Source organism: Nicotiana attenuata, unplaced genomic scaffold (assembly GCF_001879085.1).
Source record: "Nicotiana attenuata strain UT unplaced genomic scaffold, NIATTr2, whole genome shotgun sequence".
In the NCBI taxonomy this organism is placed as follows: Eukaryota; Viridiplantae; Streptophyta; class Magnoliopsida; order Solanales; family Solanaceae; genus Nicotiana; species Nicotiana attenuata.
The window spans coordinates 57,176-74,388 of NW_017672346.1; the positions used below are offsets into that span (position 1 = coordinate 57,176).

At 36.6% G+C, this 17,213-nt stretch overlaps 2 protein-coding genes across 2 annotated transcripts in view; one reads left to right on the forward strand and one right to left on the reverse strand.

Annotated features, from left to right (window-relative positions):
• Positions 1 to 2,644: 2,644 nt before the first annotated feature.
• On the forward strand, positions 2,645 to 3,712 carry LOC109212873 (dehydrodolichyl diphosphate synthase 6-like). Its single transcript, XM_019376571.1, has one exon. It carries the CDS (start codon positions 2,706 to 2,708, stop codon positions 3,600 to 3,602), a length of 897 nt encoding a protein of 298 aa, XP_019232116.1. The 5' UTR covers positions 2,645 to 2,705; the 3' UTR covers positions 3,603 to 3,712.
• A 6,460-nt stretch (positions 3,713 to 10,172) lies between these two features.
• Positions 10,173 to 17,213, reverse strand: part of LOC109212872 (phosphoinositide phosphatase SAC6-like) — a 14,621-nt gene continuing 7,580 nt past the window's right edge. Inside the window, exons 11-21 of the mRNA XM_019376570.1 lie at positions 16,170 to 16,256; positions 15,996 to 16,073; positions 15,720 to 15,790; positions 15,536 to 15,634; positions 14,462 to 14,561; positions 14,264 to 14,372; positions 14,088 to 14,160; positions 13,008 to 13,101; positions 12,373 to 12,465; positions 11,171 to 11,237; positions 10,173 to 10,714 (exon numbers count right to left, since the gene is read on the reverse strand). Of these exons, the coding sequence (XP_019232115.1) occupies positions 10,584 to 10,714; positions 11,171 to 11,237; positions 12,373 to 12,465; positions 13,008 to 13,101; positions 14,088 to 14,160; positions 14,264 to 14,372; positions 14,462 to 14,561; positions 15,536 to 15,634; positions 15,720 to 15,790; positions 15,996 to 16,073; positions 16,170 to 16,256 (1,002 nt within the window). The 3' untranslated portion in view covers positions 10,173 to 10,583. The remainder of the gene's footprint in view (positions 10,715 to 11,170; positions 11,238 to 12,372; positions 12,466 to 13,007; positions 13,102 to 14,087; positions 14,161 to 14,263; positions 14,373 to 14,461; positions 14,562 to 15,535; positions 15,635 to 15,719; positions 15,791 to 15,995; positions 16,074 to 16,169; positions 16,257 to 17,213) is intronic.

The window sequence follows — 17,213 nt, forward strand, 5'->3', positions numbered from 1 at the left end:
CAACAAGGGAATTGAAAATAAGGTGGCAGATGCCCTCTCTAGAGTGTCTGGAGCTGAGCTATTTTCATTGGTCATCTCCACTACCAGTTCAGAGTTATTACAAGCTATAACTCACAGTTGGGATATAGATCCTGATCTAAAGGCACTCATTGAACAACTGAAGTAGATCCTGCAGCTCATATGTAGTTTGCTTGGCACCACGATAGTTGAGGAGAAAGGGCAAACTAGTGGTTGGTAAAGTGCCCATTGCTTTATGGCACTCTACTCCCCAAGGTGGTCACTCAGGTATGGAGGCAACATTGAAGAGAATCTTAATATTGTTCTACTGGAAAGGCATAAGAGAGGATGTAAAACTCTTTATTCAGAAGTGTGACATTTGTTAAAGGAAAAAGGCTGACTTAGCTGCTTATCCTGGTCTTTTACAACCTCTCCTAATTCCTGAGGTGGTATAGTCCTAAATCAGCATGGACTTCATTGATGGACTACGTAAGTCCAAGGGGTATGAGATGATACTAGTCATAGTAGACATGCTGAGTAAGTATGACCACTTTATTCCTCTTAAACACCCTTATACTGCTCAATCTGTAGCTAAGGTGTTTATGGAAGCCATCTCATACTTCATGGTCTACCAGATTCCACTGCCAGTGATAGGGATACATTGTTCTTAAGTTCTTTTTGGCAGGAGCTACTCCCAATACAAGGAGTCCAGCTACACACCTCCTTAGCTTATCATCCACAAACTGATGGGCAAACTGAGGTTCTAAATAGATGCCTAGAGACATATTTGAGATGCTTCTGTTTTGAGGAGGCTACTGATTGACATTCTTATCTATATATGGTTGAGTATTGGTACAATACTTCATTCCATTTAGCCATAAGAACTACCCCCTATGAGGCCCTTTATGGTAGACCACCTCCTCCGGACTTACCTTATCTGCCTAGTGAATCAGCTTCAGATGATGTAGACAACACTCTGATCAACAGAGAATTGGAACTACAACTGTTGCAACACCATTTGCTGAGAGCTCAGTTAAGGATGAAACAACAGGCTGATTCTCATAGGAGTGGTAGAAACTTTGAAGTAGGTGATTGGGTTTACTTCAAGACTCAACCTAACAGGCAAGTGAGCATTACTATCCAACCATTCCATAAATTGGTTTCTAAATACTATGGACCATTTCAGATTATCAAGAAGGTGGGAGCTGTGGCCTACACTCTCCTATTTCCTCCATCAGTAAAGATACATCCCACTGTGCATGTATCCCTACTAAAGAAATGCTATGAATTGCCCAAACAAATCACTTATCCTCACAATACTGATATTGCCAACCCCCATTGCCCTAATCTAGAGTGTATTTCAGAAAAGAGAATGGTGACAAAGGGAAATAAAGCTGTGGCTCAAGTCCTAGTTAAGTGGACACCTACAGATTATGCTACATGGGAATTTCTTAATGCACTAAAGATCAGGTTCCCTCATTTTGATCCTTGTGGTCAAGGCTTCTGCAGGAGGGAGTATTGATATACAAAATACAACATGATCGCAGCTAGCTCAAGTTTGGAAGCTCTAGCTCAGCAAAATCAGTTAGCATTTACTTGAGTCCAAGTCAGCTAACAGTTAGTGTTAGTTAGGAAGTTAGTTAAAGTTAGTTAGTTAGTTGAGAAATAAGAATGTTCCGGGAGGATTCATGTATTCATTCATAAAAGGATTACATTGTATTATTTTGCAATCATCACTGAAAATACTACTACAATTTCTCTCTCAATTCTCTCTTTCTCTCAATTATAATTTCTTTACTTCATAGTTGTGATTTTCGAGTTTCTCCGCAAAACTCCTAGCTCAGCTGCTCAATTCTCGAATTCACTACTGGATTCCTGCAATTGAGATATCAAAATTTCAGGAATGAAAAAATTGATTAAAATCTTCTTGTATAATAAAACGAATAAAAGTATGCATAAGATCTAGTCTTGCACAGAGAGACTACTGCTTAAAAGTTGATTTTCATTAAGTTTCGTCTGAGAAAGGTTCATTATCTGACTAAGCTTTGGTTGTTAAATTTTTAAGTGTTACTTAGCAACTGGATAAATATCTCGACACTCTCATTTAACTTCAGCAGCCTTATAGACTACAATATTATCGCACTAAATTTATACTTTTTTGGATCGTAAGATATAACTAGAAACTCCAGTATAGCCTTGATTTAAATTAGTTGCTTTGTCAAGTTAGAGACGAATTTGAACACTAACAAACAATTGCATATATTTAGGAATGCTAAATACATAGGTCGATGCTAGTAGGTTAAAAAAGGCCATCATGCAAAAGCTGTGAATTGTTGTTAAGTGATGTTTTCTGTCTCTATCTCTTTCTCTATACAGAGCTTTAATTTACGTACATACCGTCAACAAATGCCCATATAATATGCCCACACGGAGAACGCTGCAAACAAACTAGAGATCCCTTTGTCCTGTCTTCTTTTATATATAATCAACTTTTTCACTTAGCTTTGAGTGCACTATCACTGGCCATCTCAGCTTCCACTTGAGGGTACACACTCTTTTTTGCAACAGCATGTATTAGTATCTTCTTTTTTAATATAGTAATATATAACTTACCAAAAAAAAAAAAAATATAGTAATATATATACTTCTCTGAAATTTTCCTTCATGTTTTTGGTTTATCTCAATGTTGACTGCAGCTTCTGACTCTTATGTTGCAGTCTCTTGAACTTGGTTCGGATTGGAAAATGTCGAAGAGTATGGATGGTTTAGCAGAGAAGTTGTTTGGGAGTTCACTCCTCCACATGCTTAAATCTTTGTTCCGCATTTTATCTGTAGGACCAATTCCAAACCACATCGCCTTTATTTTGGATGGGAATCGGAGGTATGCCAAGAAACAGAATATGGCAGTGAGCAATGGATACAGAGCTGGATTTATGGCTGTCATGTCAATGCTCAAATATTGCTATGTATTAGGTGTCAAATACATGACAATATATGCATTCAGCATCGATAATTTCAAAAGAAGGCCGGAGGAAGTTCAGTACTTGATGGACTTAATGCTGGAGAAAATCGAAGGACTACTCCATAAAGAAAGCGTTGTCAATCAATACGGAGTGAGGGTACATTTCGTAGGAAACCTGAAGCTACTTAGCGAGCCAGTTAGAGTTGCAGCTGAGAAGGCAATGGAAGCCACTGCCAACAACACCAATAGCACTCTCTTAATTTGTGTGGCATATTCTTCGACAGATGAGATCGTGCATGCTGTTCAAGCATCCTGCCATGAGAAATGGAATGAAATCCAAGAACTTAACGCGAACCAACTTCAAAATGTTGAAATAACTAAAGAGATACAGGAGCTAAATCAGATCATAAAGCTGGTAGATATAGAGAGGCATATGTACATGAGATTGGCACCTGATCCTGATATGCTAATTCGAACTTCAGGTGAAACTCGTCTTAGCAATTTCCTTCTCTGGCAAACAACAAGTTGCTTACTGTATTCGCCAAAGGTGTTGTTTCCTGAGATTGGTTTGCGACACTTGATATGGGCAGTCTTGCACTTCCAGCGACAGTACCCTCATTTGGAGAAGAAAAAGCAGTTATAAAAGTAGTGCTATATTCCTCTGTATTTTACCCCCTTTTTTTTTTTTTTTTTTCTCAGATCACTCATTGCCTAATATTTTACCTGCATTATATAGCATTGTTCTCTTCTTAAGATAATCTGTCTAGGTACTTTCTGTTCAAAGTTCTAATAGGTTAACTTGGCTGTTTTCATATTATTGAATTCCAAACAGAAATTTAATGGACCAGAAAGACGCACAAGCTGTCTCGGACACCAACGTTACTACTGAAAATAACTTTGTACTCTGTAATAAATTGATTCACTTGTTCTCAGATAAATAAACATATGGATTATGGACTAAGAATTCGGTCCTTCCATGCTAGTATTGTCATACAAAAATGACTAATAATCTGATCCGATGCTTCAAAAGAATGCAAACTTTAACAAAAGTAGACTTGAATAAACTCCGGACAAGTTGTTGAGCTCAAAGTTTCACCAAGATAAACATCAACGAAAGGAGAATTCTTTTCTTTTTTTCACAACATCAACCTTACTTTTTTTTAAGTATTCTACAAACCTTTTTTTCACACTACATTATGGAAGAAAGAATCCTATTTATAGATGTATAAATTTTCTTCCTTGAATTAAATTGGAAGAAAGTTTGGTAATAAGTTATGGAATTACTAATTAGAGAGAACATCAGATAATGGATGAATTTGTGTGTAATTAGTGGTAGAACATGAAAGAATAGTTACAAGAAAGTTATAGCCATTTTCTATATCATGGAGTAGTGGGGAATTATGTTGAACTTTAAAGATCATAGAGTAATTAAGAAGAGATCATGTCATATTTTATTTAATGTTAAAATGCCAATATTCTAACAGTGATATAGTAGTATATAATTATTTCATAAATTTTCAACTATGTGCAAGTAGTTGGAGTTAAAGACAGTGGAAGACATATTTTATCGTTAAATCTGTAAGCTTTATGTCCAAACCAACACTATGTTTGGTTCAAGGATCAGAAAAGAAAGAATACCGGGATGGGGGAACCATTGATTTCTCATTTCAGTACCCTGTGGGAAGGTTTTATCTCTCTTCCCAAATAGTTTTTGCAACTTCAATAGGGGAATTTTAACAATGAAATGAAAAGGCGAATTGCAAAAAGAGTAACATAGTAGTACGTGAATGCACAGCCAAGGTTGGGATTGCTATGTGTGAAAGGAACAAACCCTGCTGTGAAAGAAATAAGATAAAAACGATAAAAGAAGACAAAGAGATAAAGAGAAGAAAGAAAACGTGGAAAAACAAAAGCTATAAAAGAAGACAAAGAAAAAAAGAGAAGAAAGAAAACATGGAAAAGTCAAAGTTGGCAGGCTGCAAAATGTGAAAGAAGAATTCGGCCCGATGCCGTCTTCTTCGTATTTACATTCACTGAAACTTTTCTTTCAGCGGACGCTCTGCCTATAAATAGGCATCCCTTCCTCAATTGTAAATCATCCCTCAACTTCTTCTTTCTCTTCAATTAATAAAGAGTTATTCTTTGTGTGGCCATGGAGTACGCAAAAAATGCCGAACCACGTAAATGTTCTATTGTCTTGTCTTGTGCAATTTATTGCTTTTCCTTTTTAAATATTTTTTCCCTTCTATTAGCCTGACACGTTTCCCAACAACTGGAATCAACGCACAGACAGTGTAATTCTAGTAGAAAAGTATGGTATGGGTGCATGTACTATTCACAAGAATAGAGCGGCACTATTGATCATCATTACTAATACTATTCACAATAGTGAAGTACCATTCATTAACAGTGATAGTACTGTTCACCAATAGTGATTGTTGTCTACCTATACGGTTGGGATATTTTTTCTTACACGCGAATAGTATTCGTCATTACTATTCACAGGCATTATTTAACATAATATTTTTGTTGTTGTGAAAAATAGCATCGGAGGAAGGGAAGGTTAAGATTGACAAGTTCAATGGCAAAGATTTTTGATTCTAAAAAATGCAAATAGAGGATTATTTGTACCAGAAAAAATTACACTTACCTCTCACCAAGGCAAAACAAGAGAATATGGCCAAAGCAGATTGGGATCTATTAGATCGCCAAGCTCATGGTGTGATTCGTTTGACGCTAACATGAAATGTGGCGTTTAACATCATTAACAAGAAGACCACTACATGCCTGATGAAGCGTTATCAAATATGCACGAGAAACTGTCTGCTACAAATAAAGTCTATGTGATGCGTCGATTGTTCAACTTAAAGATGACAGAAGGTGGATCCGTCACGAAATATATCAATGAGTTTAATATAATATTAACTCACTTGAGTTATGTTAATATAACATTTGATGACGAAGTCATGGCATTGATTCTACTATCATCTCTACCGAAGAGTTGGTTTGCAACGGTAAATGCAGTTAGCAGTTCATCAAGAAGTACCAAACTCAAATTGAATGATATTAGAGACTTGGTTCTAAGCGAAGATATTCGCCGAAGAAAATCAAATGATTCCCCAGGATCTTTTTTTAATACCGAAAGCAGGAGGAGAAGCAACCAGAGAGGACAAACTCACGGCCGTGGCAGATCAAAGTCAAGGAGAAGAGGGCAATCCAAAATCGCAAGGACATTACTTGTTGGAATTGCGATAACAAGGGTCACTACAGCAGTCAATGTAGAGAACCAAAGAAGAAGAAGGAGGAAAATTCAGCAAATGTAATTGCTGAACAAGTCAGTGATGCACTAATTTATTGTGTAGACAGTCCAGTCGAATCTTGGATTCTGGACTCAGGTGCATCCTTTCACTCTACATCATGCAAAGAATTATTGCACAATTATATTGCTAGAAAATTCCGAAAGGTTTATCTAGCAGACAGTGAACCTTTGGACATTGTTGGAAAATATGAAGTTCATATAAAGACTTTACAAGGCACGCTATGAAAATTGCAAAAATGTCCGACATGTTCCTGGCCTCGAGAAAATCTGATATCTATGGGTCAGATTGATAGTGAATAATATACAATAACATTCGGTAACGGATCGTGGAAGATAACCAAAGGAAATTTGGTTGTGGCACAAGGCTTCAAGAAGGGAACACTGTATACTACTACAATATAGAGAGATACTATAGCAACAATTGATCATGGTCGTGATACAATATTGTGGCACCGGAGGCTCGAGCATATGAGTGAGAAGGGAATGAGGTTGTTGGCATCCAAAGAAAAATTGCCAAACCTAAAGCATGTTGAATTAGGTTTGTGCAAACATTGCATTTACGTGAAATAAAAGAGAGTTAGTTTCTCAAAGGCGGGAAGTACGCCAAAGAAAGAGAAGCTGGAACTAGTGCATACGTATGTGTGGGGACCAGGTCCTGTAACTTCTCTAGGAGGTTCACGCTATTATGTCACCTTTATTGATGATTCCACAAGAAATGTATGAGTTTAAATTCTGAAAAATAAATATGATATGTTTGTTACCTTTAAAAGATGGAAAGCTGAAGTTGAAAATCAGACAAGCCTAAAGTTAAAAATGTCTGAAGTCTGACAATGAAGGAGAGTATGATAGTCAAGAGTTTAAAGCATTCTGCTATGAGAATGGGATCAGAATGTTCAAGACAGTTCCTGGAACACATGAACAAAATGGTGTTGCTGAGAGGATGAACAAAACCCTGAATGAACGAGCCAGAAGTATGAGAATACATTCTAAATTGCCGATGTATTTTTGGGCCGAGGCTGTTAACACGTCAGCTTACCTCATAAACAAGGGACCCTTTGTACCGCTGAATTTTGAAATTCCTAAAGAGGTATGGACAGGAAAGGAGGTAACTCTCTCACATCTAATATTTTTTTTGTTGTGTTGCTTATATGCATGAAAACTCTAATGATAGAGATAAGCTTGATCCTAAAATCAAGAAATGTTTCTTTATTGGCTATGGTGATAATAATTTTGGTTATTGATTTTGGGATGATCTGAATAGAAAGATCCTAAGACACAGGAATGTCACATTTAATGAAAATGTGATGTACAAAGATAAGCTTGAAATAGAACCAACCAGCACCAGCAAACAGACATCTGAAACAGTTGAGTTAGAAGAAATCTCAGAAATTAAGTGGCTAGAGGGATTACAACTGATTCTGAAATTGAAGATGAAGAAGCAGAAGCCGAATCTGGATCAAAACCAGAACCGGAAGCAGAGATAGAATCAGATGCAGAACCAAATCTGGAGTCAGGACTTGAATCAAATTCGGGATCAGTTACTCTTGAACCTACATTAAGGAGATCTAAAAGAGTCACGAATGCTCCAGATAGGTTAACTCTCTCTCCACTATTTACTTCTAACTAATGTTGGAGAACCAGAGCATTTTGAAGCAATGCAGGTGGTAAACTCTAATAAGTGGAAGCTAGCCATGAAAGAAGAGACGAATTCTCTTCAAAAGAATAAAATATAGATACTTACAGAGTTACCAAAAGGAAAGAAGGCATTGCAGAACAAATGGGTGTACATAGTCAAGGAAGAGCATGATGGTAAGAAGAGATACAAAGCACGATTAGTAGCAAAAGGCTTTTAGCAGAAGAAAGGAATTGACTACACCGAGATCTTCTCTCTTGTAGTCAAATTAACTGCTATCAGGTTGGTGCTAAGTATCGTAGCTGCAGAAAATTTGCATTTGGAGCAGCTAGATGTTAAAACTGCTCTCTTGCATGGTGATCTTGAAGAAGACATCTACATGAAGCAACCTGAAGGTTTTGAAGTTTCTGGCAAAGAAAACCTTGTGTGCAAGTTGAAGAAGAGTTTGTATGGTTTGAAACAAGCTTCCCAACAATGGTATAAGAAATTTATTGAATTCATGCATAACAATGATTTCACGCGATGTGAGATAGACTATTGCTGTTATATCAAAATCTTGATGAATCCTATATCATTTTACTGTTGTACGTTCATGATATGCTAATTGCAGGATCTAGCATAAAAGAGATCAACATGGTTAAGCAACAAATGGTGGAGGAGTTGAAATGAATGACTTAGGACCAGCTAAGCAAATGCTTGGGATGAGCAGGTTCAGTCTTCACGATGCAAAGACCAAAAGCTCTCCACTCGGAAGCCATCTTAATCTGTCGAAGGACCAATCACCTAAGACAGATGAAGAAAGGGAGTACATGTCCAAATTTCCATATGTTTTAGCAGTAGGAAGTTTGATGTTTGCTATGGTTTGCACTAGACCTGGCATAGCCCATGCAATTGGAGTTGTCAGTAGATACATGTTAGATCCAGGAAATGAGCATTGGGAATGTGTAAAATGGATATTGCGATATCTTAAAGGCACCTTAGGTATGACACTTTATTTTAAAAGGAGCAAAATTATCTTACAAGGTTTTGCTGATGCAAATTTAGGCGGCGATCTGGATAGTCGCAAAAGTACCACGGTCTACGCGTTCACCTTAGGTGGTACTACTGTTAGCTGGATGTCCAGACTTCAGAAAAGTGTTGCTCTATCTACCACAGAAGAAGAGTACATGGAAATCTCAGAAGTTGGATAAGAGATGATCTGGCTCAAAAACTTTCTTAAAGAGCTAGGTAAAGAGCAGGACAATTGTGAGCTTTTCAGCGATAGCCAATTCATCCTGCCAAAAATCCAGTATTTCATGCAAGATCAAAGCACATCCAGTTGAGGTATCATCATATCCGAGAGTTGATAAGTGAAGGAACTCTTTCCCTGCAGAAGATACCAGGATCGAAGAACCAGTCAAACATGTTGACCAAAGTTGTCGGTGTTGACAAACTGAGGCTGTGCATCGCCTCAATTAGCCTTCAAGATTGATAATGTGAAGGCGCTACCAGAGAATAGCAATTTTTTTTTTTAATTTTCTTTCTTGATGTATATGGGTTTGAAGGAGAGATTGAAAGGAACAAACTCAGCTGTAAAAGAGATAAAAGAAAGAAAAGAAAAGCTGTAAAAGAAGACAAAGAGAAAAAGAGAAGAAAGAAAACGTGGAAAAACAAAAGTTGTAAAAGAAGACAAAGAGAAAGAGAGATTAAAGAAAACGTGGAAAAGTCAAAGTTGGCACGCTAATGTGAAAGAAGACTTCGGCGCACAATTTGCGGTGACGTCTTCTTCATATTCACATTCGCTGAAAATTTTCTTTCAGCAGACGCTCTGCCTATAAATAGGCATCCCCTTCCTCAATTGTAAATCATCCCTCAACTTCTTCTTTCTCTTCAATTAATAAAGAGTTATTCTTTGTGTGGCTGTGGAGTAGGCAAAATTGCCGAACCACGTAAATCTTGTCTTGTGCAATTTATTGCTTTTCTCTTTTAAATATTTTTCCCATTCTATTAGCCTGGCAAGCTTCCCAATAATGTGATACCTGCTTTAACAAATGAAGGAAGACTGAATAGTATAGACATCAAATTCTTCAAATTCAAGTGTCACAAGCATTAAACTGCTCTTCAAAATGGAGTAATCTCTAGTTTCCCTTTTATGGGGTTTGAGATTCTCTTGACCGCACCTTAGAGAAAGCATACAATTTGCTGCAGCAGCCATTTCTTGGAAGTTGGAGGTAAATCCAGTATAATTGAGAACTTTTTTCCCAAAACCGTGAGAAGTCAAAGAATATGGAAAACCCATTCAAGGAGTGAGACTTGAGCACAAAACATAAGGAGATATAGTTAAAGGTATACACATTTGCTGACCGGAGTACATTGTAGTAATCTCGCGAAGGGCGATGATCCAAACAGATATACAATTGCGGAAATTACAAGCCGACAATTCAATTTCTATAATTCAATTAATATATAATACCATTTCAATATACATATGATAATGTAACTAGGACCTTTCGAATGAAATGATTTCAGAAATAGCTGACATGCATGTAACTAGGACCTTTTAACTGAATGATCGAAGAGAAAGTTGTCAAGACATGAAAAGAGCATAAAATAGCCAAAATCTTTACAAAAGAATACGATAAATCTGGCTATTTCAGCAAATATAGCTCCTACCAAGCATTCTGAATCCTGGATCAACGCTTTGATTGGTGCAGGCTAGGCCTGTTACAGAACATTCGACCATTGGCTTTCACAAATGCAGCTATGCCCAAACTTATGCTAGCCCAGACCATTGCATATAGCAAATTCCGAAGATCATATCGAACTATAGACAGGGAAATAAAGAACAGGAAACATGTGTAAGGTTTAAGAGATATAGAGATCGTAAACAGGTAGTGTCGTAGCAACATAATAAGCAAAGAGGTTGTGTGAAAGGCTAGATTTGCCATTCTCCCGAATTTAACACATTCTCATACAGAAAAGATAGAAAGGATCAAGAAAATGCAGATTAGATGTCATTAAATTATCCACATCTTAAATTATTTAGGTTTTGCCTATTTTGATGAGATACTGCAATGTACTCCTTCTGCAGTTATTATGATGAAGTTAAATTAATAATACTTGACCTGAATATAAAATATGAGCGAACAATTATTAGCTCCTTATTACCTTGTTCCTTTTTTTTCATTTTTTTATAATGAAGGAATTAAAAGGAATTGGATTCTTGAATAGAACTACAATGATAATGATTGAAGAGCACATTAAGAAAAACGCAACTCACCTTTCCTTAGCGATAACATAGCAAAGAATAATCCCACCATTATCAGCGCCAATGCCAGAAGAAATGACTGTAATCACATAAGACACTTGTTAGGCAAGTGTCTTAATTACTGCTGACAGTATTGAAAGTTAAAAGTAAAATGCATAATGCACACTTAAGACTACATGATTGTCATGAAAAAAATACAAGAAATAAAAAGAACATAGTGTAAACCCAGGTTAATGGTTGTCATGCTGAATAACTGAGGAGTAGATACCTTGATGTAAAAACAGTAACACCAGCCCAGAAATCAGAAAATGACATCCCTTAGCTGATTAAATAAAACTTATCTAAAATATTTCTTTCTTTCTTTCTAACTATAGCTATCACTGCTTTATGATCAGTATTATTGCCCTAAATCCACTTTGGCTGAATGGGGCAGAGACGAATTAGACTAATAAGGAACACGTTCTTATTTTGTGGCTTCAATAAAGGCCTAGCATATGCTTTGGGCCAAAGTCACTAACAATGAGTCCGTAAAATGATAAGCTCCTCAAACTTTTGAAATTACAAAAAAAATATAAGACTGACGGGTTGATAGTCAATAGATTGAACAGTGGTCAGTGAAAACTTCGGTCTTGAGTCAAAACAAATTTGCAGATGCAATTAAGAGTATTGATACATATGCTCTTCCATTTGCTGTCAAAGTACTGGTAAATTCTAGCTCTGAGTGCTCAAACAGTTGCATTTGCATGTAGTTTTTGTTGGTGGGGTGAGGTCACAACTGGCTTGGCGGACAAAATTGGGAAGGATGCAACTCATTACATAACACTATTTCCCGAGTGTCCAACTTAAAATGAACTGAATTTTTTGACATGTATTTGCAGCTGACGATGACTTTTGAGGAATTAGCAATAAAGAGGTATGGTGGGATATCATTCTGTAGTTCTTTCTCTCTTTAAAAATTATTTGACTTTCTTTTAATAAATTTAGAGATATTCTCATGTAAACCCGTGTTTTTCGCCCCGTACCCAGGCTTTAAACCAAGCATAAAGAGGAGTATACTTCAGAACAGGAAATATGAACTTTCCGTAAACTACTAGAAACCTTGACAGTACACAGACGAAGTCAAAGATTTGCTATGCCAATATGGTGTAATCGCTGGAATCTGATGAATAGTAGCATGTTTAACGTGATTAAACAGCATAAGCAATAACACTCACAGCTTTAGTCTCAATGCCTCCTTTTTGGGATGACGGTTTCATATCTCGAGAGACAGACAGAATATAGTTTCCTTGCAATAAATCAACGGCATCCTTCATGATATAAAAATAAGGAAATAAGAATTCAGTTTCCAAATCGGAAAGAGAGAAGCTCAAAATCGTCATGGCCAATTCCATATTAGACACTGGTACACGTAACAGATTGAACATTCTTAGTTAGAGCATCTCCTAGTCGTTAACAAGAAACTAATCCAATAAAATGGCAGCACATTGCAGATGGACTCCGCACGTGAAGTTTAGTGCAATTCCGAAATTTCAACTGGCAGATTAGATGAAACTAAGTTGCGCATAAAAACACATAATAAGGGCTACTGCCACTTGACGTGACGTACAAACAGTGATGTAGTGTAGAATCACCGGGTTCAACTGAACCCATAACTTTTGACGCGGAGTAAAAATTTATGTGTAAAAATTCATTAAAATTACAAAAATAATAGATATGAACCCATAACTTTAAAATATAATGGATTCAATGCTAAAAGCTTTAAAAGTTGAACCCATAAGATTTAAATCCTGGATCCGCCTCTGCTAACAAACCTGAGCAACAAATAATTGCTGGTATGAAGCATCATTACCTGTTTTGTACCATCAACAAAGTTGTTCAAGTAGTATCGCGTTAGAGCATTCCATCCATCACTGAGAATCCCCTGGGCTGTTCTATGACCGTATCTACATGTCAAATAACAAAGTAGACTTTAGTAGTGAAAACGATGCACACATAAAAGCTAAATCCCAGAGCTTAGAGCTCCAGGATATCATGCAAAACATGTGTTAAAATTTTAATCTCAAAACTGAGATATTTCGCAGGATGAACACAAGTCCTTTTAGTCATATTACTGATTATAAAAGAATAAACCTAATTGGGCATGGATGTTATAAAGCAACTTCCAGAAGCCATGCAACTTGACACCATCAGTGTTGTTTCTGGGTATTCAATAAAATTGAGACATCAGGAAACAGAGATATGTGAAAGATTCAATAGCACACACTCGCACAACAGATATATACAAAACTGCCAACAACGACAAAAACAATGGCTCAATCCCAAACAAAGTTGGTCGACGATATGAATCCTCACTTCTTTCTGGATATATACAAAACTGACATTAACCTTAAATCTGAATCATTTAGCAGCCAAAGAAAACATACAGTTGATAATTGAAATCCGATTATTTGACTAAAGCTTAGTCGTGTATGCTATATCAATCAAGATCTTGAGATAAACTATCCATGGAATTTTGCAGTTGGCGTTGAAAGATTCAATCCCATAGTCTTGCTTTTGATATGATTGTAATTGGCCAACAACTAGTACCAATGTCAATGATGGTTAATCCATGTCCATAGATTCAGGAACTTCGCCACGATCCAAATCCTACTGATATTTCTGTATTTGTACTAATGCACTCTCCAATATACGCTTGCATATGAAGATAATTATACATTTTTTCACATACAGAAATATGAAATACATATAACTTTTCACATCTACATAATGTATTAGTACACAAATAACCTACCCCGTTCTAGCAATTCTGAATAGTTCATGCTTGCAAGAAGATGTTATCAAAATGTTAAGTTAGTAGATATATGAAAAGAATTTCAACACTCAATATGAATATCATTTTTCTATTTCAGCAGAACAAGAAAGTCGTTACCTGACAAAATCTCCCTTTAAAGCTGGAGTACCAGAATACTGGATGCTTATATCATCCCCATGGTTGGCCCAAACTGAAAATAGTTTTAAGGTAAAAGAAAAAAACGGGTAAGACAAAGAAGTTTAATATCTTTCAGCACAGAAGCTTTAACACAGATATAAAAAATAAGTGCTCACAGATTTTGAAGCTTTCATCAAGGTTGGGGTGTGAGCTAATAGTTTCTTCAGCATCGAAAATACCAAGTCGTCTGAGCTGGAATTCCAGCATTTTCCGACCTAGCATGCTCTACAAACAAACATCGTCAATTAGAACATCTGTAAAGTGTGACGAGAAGTTGACCTAAATTTGTACGAGCTCCTCAGGAGGGAAGATACCTGAGTTACATTTGTACGGTCTAAGCAGTCAATGCAGTTGGTCCTCACAACTCCAAGTTGCAACTCAACTTTCTCACCTTTTTCATTTAATAGAAAGTACCTATAACATAAGAATAAGAAATCCAAATTTAACGATCAAGATCAGGTGAAAAAACAATTAGATACTACAAGAAGAGAACTGGTAAGGGATGCGCTTCTATTCCACCCTGCTTAACAAAAAACCAAACACAAAGACTTACTTTATGATGGATTCAAATTTAAAGTCTCTTAAAACAACACCATGTAATTGATTGTTATTTTGGTCCACACAGAAGCTCTGTCGTTGTGCCCAATGCCACCCCCGTGCTCCCTTTTTTCTACTCGCTCCTCTCTCTCATAATATTTCCTGACTCAGTCTTCTATTTGATTTAGTTATTCAGTTTCACCCTAATTTTTAAACCACATAAGAAGAGCTCTCTCTCTGCCGCTAGTGTGCTGCCTCTGCATGCGATACAGGTGTTTTGGTATAATCTTTTGATTTGGAGATGTATAACATGAAAGGGGACGTTCTCGTTTCGCTTATTTGTTTCTAATAGTTCCTGCTATGATAGAGTATACCCACTTAAGTATTAATGTAAAAGTTGTCACAATGACTTCAAGTAGATTCAAGTGCATACCATGCTACCTTAGGTTGGATTTCTTGACTAGTTCTTGGTTAAAAAAGTTCAAGCCAGGTTTTACTGGTTTGTTTGCCTCCCAGACAGCATAAAGAGAAGAAAAACAGTTAAAATTGTTTACAATTAGCCCACCATACCCTCCATGATTTACACACCAAACCTGGCCCAATGGCTGCTGGCCGGAATGGGTCCTTGCACATCCCGGCTTTACTATCATCCCTCTTGATTCAGGTAGAGGAGATTCAGATTCAGATTCAGATTTGGAGCATACTTTTTATGTTGCCCAAATTAGTTGCATCTAGTAATGGGGTAGAGAAAACTGAAACTCTATACAAGATAGTAAACTAGTGTCCTACAATATATATTTGTATATACATATTGTGTTGTGTGTCAGATCTACACTCGGAAGAGGACATACCTATTTTTAATGAAGAAATCCTCAATTTGATCATAGAGGATAGAAAGACGCTCAAAATGAACATGCCCACATATGTGGTGAAAATCAAAGTGCAAGTATCTGCAAAAGTCACCAGACATTAGAATGAAGTGTGCTGCCTATAGATTAATACCATTTACCACAAGAAAGAACCTTAGAGACGTACTTCACATCCTCACCAACAACATGCTGCATTGCATTCGCGAACTTTTCACTTAGGTGTCCTTCTCCTCCATGCTGATAAGAGTTTTGGAGGAAAAAGTCAAGGACGGATAGATAAAATTGTCTAAATTTTTCTATGCAAATAAACATCTTATGTTTTTTTTAATACATATCACATTAAAAGATCAAAGATGAGACTTCCTCCAAGGTATCCAAAAAAAACATCAAGCCACGTTTCTAACAGATCAACTAGCCTAGAAAAACAAGAATGATTTTATACCTTATTGACAAGATCAATTGATAAAACATTTCCATACTTCTTTCTCAGATCCAGGTAGTGTCGCTCAACAACTCTAGGCTGTAGAATGTTACACAACAAATTCATTAAGAGTGAAAGGCACAATAAGTGTGTTAAAGAATTGAGATACTAAAAAAAGAAACAGTGGTACTCAACTGCTTCTATAATTCTCACTATCTCAAACTTGGGCTTATATGTCAAATCAACAATCTGATTCCATAGTAATGGGATTGACCCTCTGACCTACAAAAGGCAATAAGTCTTATGAAATAACAGGATACCTCAAACAAAAAGTGAAAAATGAACATATGCACCTAAGTCTTTCACATAGAGCACGAAGCATTCTAAAATGTGATGTATCAGTAAAACTCAAGCATTCATTTAAGATTGTGAATTTCCGGACCTTTCCTTTCGCTACTAGCCAAAAGATTTTCCTTTTCCGTACAGAGATGACTTTGATCATACACATAGTCATTATCAAATTGGACACCAAAAGGGATCTTTTATGCTTCTCGTTATACAGCTTCTGAACCCAGTCAAATTAGATTCAGGAGACGTGTCATTCTGGCCCACATGGAAATCAAAACCCATCCACATTTCTTATTAAACTAGTAAAGAATAGGTGATACGAAACCTGTCAAGAAAATGTTAAAGAGACAAAAAAAAAACCCGCACACAAACACTGATTATCGGGGAGATTATCTACTGCTAAGCAACTAAAGCAAATAGAAGATGAGCTATTGACAGGCAGAGAGTTAATAAGATTTATTGTCCTTGTCATACCAAAATGTACATTGCATCTCAGAGGTCCTGTATTGAGAATTAAACTGTCTTTCATCAGTAAGCTCACGAGAAAAAGTCAAATAACTGACGCAGTACATTATAAGAAGGATTTCTATACAGAATGGTCTGAACACCAAAAACCGTCTTGATAATTGATTTAGTTATTTCTTTAGTCTCATGACATCCTGTCCTCCACCCTATTACTCTCCATTCCTTCTAATCAAACCCTTCTTCTATCAACAAAAGACAGGAAAACACAAACACAACTTGCACCAGAGAAAGTGGAACAAAAGTTATTAGAGTTATTAGTTTAAACATTTTATCTCAACAAAATCAAGTCAACATCAAATTCTAATGTAACAGGATTTTAAATACCCCCCCACCCCACCCACACGTACTCTAATCTAACTACTAAAG

What these genes read in the sequence shown, in the direction of transcription:
- LOC109212873 (XM_019376571.1), top strand. Translation starts at nt 2,706, where the DNA reads ATGTTGCAGTCTCTTGAACTTGGTTCGGATTGGAAAATGTCGAAGAGT.